The 10,465-nt window shown below is 37.9% G+C and overlaps 1 protein-coding gene across 2 annotated transcripts; it reads right to left on the reverse strand.

Annotated features, from left to right (window-relative positions):
* Positions 1-522: 522 nt before the first annotated feature.
* LOC103431073 (uncharacterized) lies at positions 523-7,550 on the reverse strand. Of its 2 annotated transcripts, XM_029099506.2 has the most exons (5): positions 7,386-7,549; positions 7,212-7,292; positions 6,127-6,525; positions 4,135-5,323; positions 523-3,839 (listed from the first exon to the last, which is right to left on the reverse strand). In XM_029099506.2, the coding sequence occupies exons 3-5, from the start codon at positions 6,261-6,263 to the stop codon at positions 957-959; spliced, it is 4,209 nt and encodes a 1,402-aa protein (XP_028955339.2). In that variant the 5' UTR covers positions 6,264-6,525; positions 7,212-7,292; positions 7,386-7,549; the 3' UTR covers positions 523-956. The 2 variants fall into 2 exon arrangements, with proteins under 2 accessions (XP_028955339.2, XP_008367442.3); XM_008369220.4 differs by having other exon boundaries at positions 7,212-7,550.
* Positions 7,551-10,465: the final 2,915 nt, after the last annotated feature.

Below are 10,465 nucleotides of genomic sequence, written 5' to 3' on the forward strand. Positions count from 1 at the left end.
TATATATATATATATATATGTATGTATCTATATATGTATGTATTTATGTCATATGTGTGTAAGAAGGATGATCAATTTTGACTGCATTACGTTTCTGCATGTTGATTTTTCATTGTGAAATTTTGAACAGTTGATTGCATAGTTATTCTGTGATCAAAGGTAATTTGGTGTATGCAAATTTTATCTCGACTACCATTTCATTTGCAACCATGCATTCCGAAGCTTCTGTTCATGGCAAGATCAATTGACATTACCAGGACTTTTAATAAGCATCAACATTTTTACTTCCAGACCAGAAAAAACGAGAGATATATTCAATTCCAGTTTTATATATAACTTAGCTATATGTTTATATAAATTTTCTTAAAAATAATGATGAATCAACGTAGACTATAAAGAAGCTCTTGCCCTCCAAGCAATTGAATTTGATCTATCTTTGAAGTAGTCGAATGAGTACTAATTAACGGAACTGCAGATGAATCGGGATTCGGGATTCGCGATCAACCGGAAAAAAAAAATCGATTTTCAAGACTAGAACATGGTGCTGTAATTCACATTTGATCAAGGAGAGGCCAAACGCACAAGGAACAAGTACCTCTAACAAAATTCTATAAGAAAGAAGAAAAAGGGACAGAAAATACATAAACACTTGACTTATACCGATGCTTGAGAATATTCACTTCCGAGCCAAGATTTTATGTCAACTGTAAAACACTGTCTATTCTCTGGGTAGCTTAAAGCATGCCTAAGCAGAAACCTGAAAAAAAATTGCATCATTTCGAATCAACATTTGGTAAACAGCATAAGCATGTGGAGGCTCCATCTTTGGTCAACTTTTCGCCATTTCTTTGCCATAGACTTTAAGTTTCCGGAAATCAGTGATCTACGAGCTACGATCAGTACAAGTTTCATTAATGCAAAACCTTGTGCTCAACATTCAAACGTGACATGTTTTGCTATGACAAGCTCGGAGAGTACAGTGTAGATCTCAGATGTCCTCTTGGAGATGGTGCTGCAAGAAAAGGGGCCCGCTGCAGCACACCCGAGCCTTCTGAAGTAGTACAGCTCCATTTAACAGGACTACTATTAGTGGCTAGCCTGGAGGGAACTGCATGCAAGGTGGTGTTGTACAAAACTGGTGATCCGCAACGTAAAGAAGGTTCCTGTGACTCGTAACGAGAGAAAGGATTCTTCACATGCTTTGAGTTATAACTGGGAGCCGCTTGTACTGGAATGCTGGAACAAACTACTTGGCTTTCCGTCAACCCTTCTGAGTACTTTGCAGCATTGCAGGCCAAATCAGCTTCACTTTCCGGAATATCATCAATGATGATAATTTCTTTACCGGCACTGAAAGCAGAATGTACATTTTTGCGTTGGCGGTCAGGAGGGTTCATAATTCTCTCCATATGAAACGCAGGTGCTCCTCCAATGGGTTTGCTTATAGACATGTTCTGTGGCATTGGAAAATTACAATCGCCTTTATGCTCATGAGGCTCCATGGATGACACAAAACTGCCATCTGTACGATGTTTTGGAAACAAGCTTCCAGGTCCTCGTGCAACCACTTGTGGTGTCCTCGGATTGCTATAGCTTCTAAAACATTCCCCCACCTTGTTATGTGGATCTTGACCTAAGATTACGGAACCATGAGGGAAATTATGTTGAAAGGATTGGTAAAACTGATTCTGTAGATTGCCAGGAACAATTCCTGAGAATGTTGGAAACTGTGAAGTTAGTTGGTTAGTTTGCGCATGTGGTTGAGCCTGCACCGGTGGAGCTGATGCATCTTCATCTTTGTTGGCCACCATCAAATTCTTTCCCATTAGCCTGAGTATCGAATTAGAAGCGGATGGACTAACAGAATCGCAATCACCGTGACCGGACAACTTCCCTTTGCCATCTGGAGAACACTTCGAAGGATGGTGACCGGAAGATGACTTGGTGACAGGAAAAACTACCTGTTCAGATCTCGATGTTGTACAACCACTCAGAAAGAACGAACCTGTCATGTCAGACCCCGACTCCAAAGTGTTTGTTCTTGTGTTTGGATTGCCACCCATTTGCATTCCCATGGCAGGCACTGCCATTGCTCGCCGCATTAATAGTGATGATTCTTGATAATTTAAAGCCACACCCTGAGAAGTTCTATCCTTCCGTTGACAACAGCAAGGCTGATCGTTACTTTTGAAGCTGATAGGTCCCCTCTCGAGAGATATCTTGTTGACCTTATGGTTTTCTCTATCAAAAGAAAGTCCGTCAGCTGCTGTACTAATTATCCGTTGAGCTACAGTGGCATTAATTTCTTCAGAAGTGCCACTAACTGCACGCGATAGGCCCGGCCCAATCTTGTCTTGAGCGGATTGAGGTCCTATGGATGATAAGGGTTCAGAATACTTCGGATCAAATTTTGTCCCTCTGGAATTAGAGATGGTTGATGTTGTAGAAACAGGTGAATCTGATGAATCCCCATCAATGAAATCGAGTTGATCTTGAGATGATTGAACTCGGCTCGTGGTTAGTGACGAATTCCCTTGAAAATCATCTGACCCCATATCCCTAGGACTTGGCAAAAACGATCCTGGTGGCCCTGGTATAAGTATTGGATCAACCTCAGGAAAATAGCTTCCCTGGCCATCTTGAGCATCCATTTCCTCCGTGCTATGAACATTCTGCCCAAGTGTGCCATCTTGCAGTTCATCACCATAAAACATCTCTTGCTCATCATTACTAATGCTTGGATCAGTTGGACTCGTTACTGCTTTGGTTTCACAGAAACCAATTAGGGAAGGCTTTTCAGTAATCATGTCACGATCATGGATTTGATCCTCTCTCTCAGCAACTCCCAGGCCATCAACTTTTTCCAGATATTCATCACGAACAGTACCAGAAGTATCCATCTTTTCCCTCTCGTCATTTCCATAAAACTCGGGTGCAAATTGAGAACTTTCCAAGGCCATGGGTTCATTCCTTCTAGAGCTACTTAAGGAACCTCTACCTTTTCTCCTTTGCAACACAGTGCTTCTGGATAGCAATACTTCATCGCTACTATCCTTTCTAAACCGCTTTCCAGCAAAATTATGCATGAAATCATGCTGTTGATCAGCCTCAGGATCCCAGGCAGCAACCTCTTTATCTGCTTCTTCCCTTTGCCCTTGATTCTTAGCAGCTGAGCAATTCTTAGCAACACTGCGACTGGATTCAGTCAAAGATACCTGACTGCCAATAGCCGACACATTTTTCTTTGGTGGGAGGAATTTCCTAGAATTTGATCTGGGGGGATCACGGCTCTTAGATAGTTTTTTGCTAGCACGATGGGGACTATCAAAATTTTTGGTGAGATCAGCAGCGGAACCAATTGTATTGTTGCTCAACACAGGTGCAAAGTTCACGTCAGAGTAAGTACGGTTTAGCATGCAACTATTGGGTGAAAAAGTTCTGTCCTGGCTAAACTGATGCTGGCCTTGCTCACCAGGAAAGGGGCTTCCTGCTCTCGTTCTCCACAGAAAGCAGTCGCTTTTCTCACTAGCTTGAGCTTCATCACATGCATTCTCTGTGCTCCCACTATTTTCAGGAGAAGAAATTGGATTTCCCGACAAATTCATTACCTTTCCACCACGGATTCCCTCCACACGACAGTTATCTAAACATGTTTGATCACTCTCAACCAAAACGTTCTGAGACACATGCTTCTTGTTCAACTTCTTTACAACGCCAGTGCGTTTGGAAGAAGCCCATCCTCTTAAAGCTCCGGGATTACAGGAATTGAGCTGCTTTTCCATTTGCTGTCCTTCCACGGAATTTTCTTTCGCTCCACAGGTTTCTTGACCCCCATGAATCTGCTTAACACAATTTCGCCGCATGTTAATTTTGAAAAACCACCACATTTGCAACAAAGAAAACCTTTTAATTCAATGGAAAAAGCAATGCTACAACCAACAAAGTCCAAGGAATCGCATTGGGATTCAAGCATATTGAGAGCATATACATATAATTGTCATTAAAAAATATAGCAATGTTTTTTTTTCTTTATCCGTTTTCCTTTTATTACATCGAAGCGCATGCTGTCAATAAGGTGGTGAGACTTACGCCGAAAGTAACTACAGAAAGCAACAGAAAGCAAGAGCGGCGTACCTGAGAAGAATGAGCCTTGGGAGAGAGAAAATCTTTGCTTTGAGGAGCAAGCTTAAGGTACTTGTGATGTTTAGATGCATGGCGCTTTTGCTTTTTTGCTGAAACGAATTTGCTTCCTTTACCAGGTTTCAAAGGTTTTCTTGGTCGAAGATGCTCTACTGCTTTGGGCACTGATGGCGATGGTGCATCATCAAACTTCGATAAAATCCTAACTTTCGTGCCATTGGCGTCTACATAGACTGGACCGACATCAATATCATCGGGATGGACTGAAGATACTCTTTTCCTTTTCTCTTCAACCGGCATCTCAGACTTTTCCTTATCCTGAGTAGGCAAGCTTGAAACGCTCGTGGCCCAGCTCGAACCATTTCTTCTATCGAGATCTTCTAATGTGCAATGCTGGGCAGTGGTATATATATCCACCATCAATTTGGTCTTCCTCGGCTTAATTCTGTACCTTGTAATCGGTTTTGAATCCACAGTCCACTTGGGAGTTGCCTCCCCGGAAAGGCACTGATCAATGTGAGCATTCAAGGTGGTATTAGAGGACGATGAGAAGGTTTTGCAAACAGGGCAAATTTTTGAAGTCATTGTTTCTGAAATGGTAGTAATATTCGAAGCAATATCTTCGGTTGAGCTTCTCTCTGAGTGGCTGCTGAATTTCACCACCAATCTGCACTTCTTACCCGAGGGTCGAGTCGTGCTTCCTGTTTTGTTGACAACAACTACAGGAGGACCTGCTGCTTCAACTGCTTCAACTGATGCAGCTTCCAAGGAAGTATCAGTTTCTAACAGCAACCTTGACGGCCTGTTCGTAGGAACTGACTCTTCTATTTCAGATTGAGAAATACTCGTAAGTGTGGATGGAAAATCATTTTCTCCTTCAGACCTGCATGAAGTGGTTGTTGTAGTGTCTGTGCAAGCTTCTGTTAGCTTTTCCTTCAGCTTGGTATATGAAGACTTTGATACTGCATGATCATCTTGCCCGGAAGATTTTGAAACATCAAGAGTGGCTTTCCTTTCGCTTTCAACCATGCATCTCTTAATGGGTTGGTTCCTTACTTCATCAAGATTGTCAAATGGTGGCAACAGATCCTTCACACCATGTTTCAAGCAAAGTTGCAAATTCTTCTGAGAAAAAGGCCAGTTGGTCCCGATATTCTTGCTCCGGGAAGTAAAAACATAATCTCTGCACAACGTAAAAAGATCGTTTACATCTGATTCTTCACACAAATGGTCAATTCCAATCAGCTAAGCTTAGCCACCTTTAGACTGAGTCCAAAGAGAACTCAAGCTTTATTGTATGAAAATTGCTAATCAAAGAAAGGGAATAAATAAATGGACACTGGAGCAAAAAAGGAAAAAGAAAATACACAAACACACAGAAACAGTTGAGAGTAATATCCATAATCCATATGATGTCTGCAGATATGGTCTGAGAGATTCATTAAAACTTGAGCGCTCCGTTTCATGTAAGTCTCTCTCTTCTAAACAACGCCGTCTGAGAGACTAATTAAAACTCATGGGAAATTAAGGTAGGGTGACATGAAATCACAAGCAACAATTAACATTGAGTTGGGTGGATTAACAGCATGGATTAGGGAAATTAATCAAAAGAAGAAACGTGTGGTTTTTGGGGGGGATTAAGAGCCGTGAACGAGTTTCGTTTATTAGCCAAAGCAGGGAAAAAAAAGCCCCAAAATACACACTAAAAATAGAGACAAAGATGGGGTGGTCATGACTTAAGGCCCCCCATATGTTGGACTGAGCCACAAGCAACAACACCACACGTATTTGCATTTCTCTCTGGATCTGACTCAACAAGCCTATGATGGTATGCGATAAACATTGAGATCACACAAGAAAAAGAGAAGCAGTTAGAAACCCATGTAAGAAAAACAAAAACCCAAGTTATGATCATCATCAACTGTTCATATTTTCATTTCTAGAGAGAGAGAGAGAGAGAGAGAGAGAGAGAGAGAGAAATTATACCTGATGGAGAATTTGGGAAGGGGTGGATTATTGGATAGATCTAAAGGCTGCTCATGACTAGTACTAGCATCGTTGATTATCAAAGGTTGGGGATGATGACATGGGGGATCTGGTGGAAGTTTTTCAAAAGATAACATCTGATGAAAAGCTGCTTCTTCTTCTCTCTTCTACTTGTGCTGTTTTCCCAACAGTCACAAGCTCTAGTAATATCTTCTCTACCTCCACACCTTATCTTGAACTTAGATTTCAGCATATATAATAACCCTTTCTCTCTCTAAGTTTCTTTCTCTCTCTAGAACTATTACTGTTCACTCCGAGCAGCACCACAAACACTAGCAGAAAGCAGCAAGTGAAGAAAAATCAAACAATCCCATTAGAATCTTCATCCATAACATCAACCTGCAATTAAGAGAAGGAAAAAGGAGCATGAGATCATGGGTTTTTTAGGAAGGATCCCAGATTATGAACAAGGCAGGAGATTATTATTATCCCAGACCCTTCAAGAAACGTTATTTTATGTGAAGCGAATGAGTGAAATTAAAGCATCTGAATTATTTTTCAAAAACATCGAAACAACAAGGAACCCAATTGAGCAAGCAAAGAACAAAATAGGCAAACAACAAAACCCAACAAGTAAAGATATTCAATTTTTTCTGGAGTCTAAAAGTTCATGGGAGTGATATTTTATGTGGAAATATTGGTCAAAATTTGAGACTTTAGACTCAACAATCCCTATATACCGTAGTTTAACAACAAATCCAGTCTCTTCATAGCAAAATCATGGAAGATTTGAAGTTGCAACAGCATGAGATCATGATTTATGAACTCCCCAAAAGATGAATTTTTTGGACAAGAAATTAATCTGACAAAAACCCAACAAGTAGAGGGAGAGGAGAGATTTACAAAGAAAGAAGTCCAAATCTTTGAGCAAAACAAAATCTAGTTTAAATCCCAACACATCTGAGATAACAAAATCTAGTTTAAATCCCATGACCAGATTCTAGTCTTGTTTCCATTTTGTGCAAGCAAGAAAGAGAAAAAAAAAATGCAAAAAAGAAGCAGTTTTTGAGGAAGAGAAAACAAACCCAAGATCAAAGAAATCGCAGCTAGCTTAGATGGGGATTATTTGGTATTGAAGCTCTTTTTTTTTCCTGGGTTGGTTTGGTCTGCGAAATGAGAGAGAAAAATGAAGTCTTGAAGACTATTAATAGACTCTAGATGGAGAGAGAGAAGTGAGAAAAACAGCACCACCCAGTCACACATCAAAAGGGCATCAGGTTCTCTTTCTCTTCAAAAAGCAGGTTTGTACCATTAAACACCCACGATTCACCTCCCCATCTGTGAATATGCGTTAAGAGAGTTTTGAAGAGAGAGAGAGAGAGAGAGAAAGAGAAAGTAAGAGAGAGAGAGGAAGAGTGTGGTGTTTTTTCTTCTTGAAAAATAAACAAAGTAAATAGTAATACAATACAAACCTGTCCTATCCTATACCTACCCTACACCCTCATATGTCATATTTTATCTTTTTCATTTTTTAATCCTTGATTTTTATCCTAGTCATTGCCCTTGGTCAAGAGAAAAATTTCGGTGTATTTAACAAAAAATAATAATAAATTTCAATGTACCGAAAATACGAAAAATTCTTTCTTTGCCTTCTATCAAATCTCAATTGTTTTATAAAACTCAACATACCAATTATTTTATAAAACTCGATATACCAAACTATGATTCCGACAAATGGAAGAAAAAAAAATCTCATTTCCCCCTCTCTAATATCAATTATCCTTTTTGCTCTCTTTCTTTCTCTTTAATTCCAATCCCAGACGCCCCATGTTGTCCCACTACATGACAAACCATCCCTGTTGACAATTATAGACACCATGAATAATATCACACTTTAACCCCTTTCCCTCTTCTTTATTTAATGTTTAATATTTAAAGTATAGGAGCAATTTGATGTTGCGCAAGGTTTTCAAATACGGTTTGATATTAAAGTACTTTTAGAAAAAATAGGTATAATAAAAAGTTGAGTTTAAAAATATGTTTGGTAAACACTTAAAAACAACTTATTTTTACAGTTTTTGGTGAAAAAAAGTTGAAAATGTGAAACAGCAAAAATAAGTTTATTCTCATAGCACAGCAGAAGTAGTTTTTTTTCAAAGCACAGCAATACCAAACCAATCCTAACACATTATGTATACCGCAATAAAAAACTAAACAACTAATTGATATAAAATAGTGTATTTTACATACTTATTTTTAGCCTCCCACACACACTTATTAATTTGTAATCATTATCTTCTTTAATTTATTCATTCCGACGGTCGTAAATTAAGAGAATATATGAAAAGTAAAAAAATGAGTATGTGGATACTCTAGATATATTACCATATCAGCTAGTTTAGTATGTTGATTAATTGAATGTAATTACGTCATTTACTAGCAGATATGTTGTTAGATGTGTTTTGACATGTTATCTTATCATAAAGTCTAACGTGTTAACTAGTTCAATGTATTTGTCATTTGTTAGACATATACATAACTTTATTTTTGTCAAAAAATAAATTTTATTAGATGTTAGATTAGTCACCGACGGGTTTGAAAACTTACATCGTCATGTAAGAGATTAACTATTTTCCACTACTGTGGTAAATTATCACTTGCTACATATACATCGTTAAATACAGTTTCATATGTCAGCGAATCCCTATTATCATGAACCATTATCGGTAATCCTTAGGGTTTATGTAAGGTTAAGAATGAGACCTAGCTAGCAATATATCATAATCATTGTTTAAAACATCAATAAACGTGAAAATCGATATACAAATTTATGGATATATCAATATCAGTTACGTTGGATGGAAATATGAAATGGGATGAGTATATTAACTAATTCAAATTTAGCCGAAACTAGAGAAAAATTTCTCAAAAAAGAAATTTAAAAATTCGAGATTTGCAATGAGTTCGGTAATTTTTTTATAATGAATTGGTAAAATATCATCGATATTCATTGACTTTCCTATAACTCATTGATATAGCGAATGCATTTCACCCTTTCCATATCAATCCTTATTTTTTGGATATTTCAACATGAATATCGACACTTTTGTGGAAGTTTTAAACACTAATCACAGCTGCCAAAACTAAGTAAAATGGTAGAAAATCTATTTAACTTCGTTCTTATGTCATTACTTTTATTACATTATTAGAGCACGAAATTCATGTAAGCGTGCCTCAAATGTCAATTCTAAATTTCACATGATTCACATGAGTTAATGTGATTAGAACTCTTTCTCAAGTACATTCAATACTCAAGCAAAAGATTCTGGAATCATATGTTGAATATTTTTCTCCTTTAGCATGGATTTTTAAGAGTGTATTCACATGTCTGTATGAATCAACCGCGGATCCCAACAATACTTAGAGACACATTCTTTTCAACCCGAGTATTATCAAAAATCAACAATTTATTGATAAGACAATTATGATATCTCAAGTTGTAATCTAGAGATCTTGTTAGACATACCATACGAGATATCTAAATTGATAATGCTCAGTGTACTCAATATTCATTGGATAGTTACAAAATTTATCCTATCCCTAAACCAAGAACTTGAGACCAATTATATATCCTCCTAATTAAGCACACAGTTTAAGTTATAAGGCTCAGAGAAGGAAATTTTCTGTAATCTAACTTCTTTAGATTATTTTCTTTCTATTTTATATTATTTGGACTTGTGTCTAAGTAAATAATTATTAGTGGTATTATTACTGTAAGTCTGTCAGCAACATATTTGCCCTTTGATCTCAATTAGTTCAAGTTTCTTACATCATTTGCTAGTCGATTTTCGACTGTATTGGAGAGTTTCAAACCTTGGATCAAGCTTACTCGTACTTATCACCCCGCATCCACCCTCAATCCACCCTCATTAGTAATAATCATAATAGCTGGTCATGCAGTTGTGAGTTTGTTAAGTAGGATTGGGGTTGTTAGAAAGGATGAGAATATGAGAAGGGTAGTATTGTACTTTTGTAATAGTTAATTTCTCTACATAAACAAACCTTGTAAGGCATTTGTAATCAGTTTTTTCTCTCTCTAAAGAAATTCAATGAATTAGTATTCTCTCTAGTCTCTCTCTCTAAATATGCACAAGCAATTCTTTCATTTTTCTCTGTTGATATGGTATCAGAGCCGAGGTTGGTTAGTCACCGATTCCGATCCTGATTTGCTTCGCTGTTCGTCACTTCATTGGTGGTTCGATTTGGCTGCTGTTCATTGTTGTTCGTTGTTTCGTTGTGTGCGATTGATAAAGGTGGTGTCGGAGATTTCAAGTTGAAG

Source organism: Malus domestica, chromosome 03 (genome assembly GCF_042453785.1).
Source record: "Malus domestica chromosome 03, GDT2T_hap1".
NCBI lineage: Eukaryota > Viridiplantae > Streptophyta > Magnoliopsida > Rosales > Rosaceae > Malus > Malus domestica.

What these genes read in the sequence shown, in the direction of transcription:
- LOC103431073 (XM_008369220.4), bottom strand. Translation starts at nt 6,263, where the DNA reads ATGTTATCTTTTGAAAAACTTCCACCAGATCCCCCATGTCATCATCCC. An exon ending in CTTCCCAAATTCTCCATCAG is followed by an intron (nt 5,324 to 6,126) that starts GTATAATTTCTC and finishes TACGTTGTGCAG; the next exon opens with AGATTATGTTTTTACTTCCC. An exon ending in CCAAGGCTCATTCTTCTCAG is followed by an intron (nt 3,840 to 4,134) that starts GTACGCCGCTCT and finishes TGTGTTAAGCAG; the next exon opens with ATTCATGGGGGTCAAGAAAC.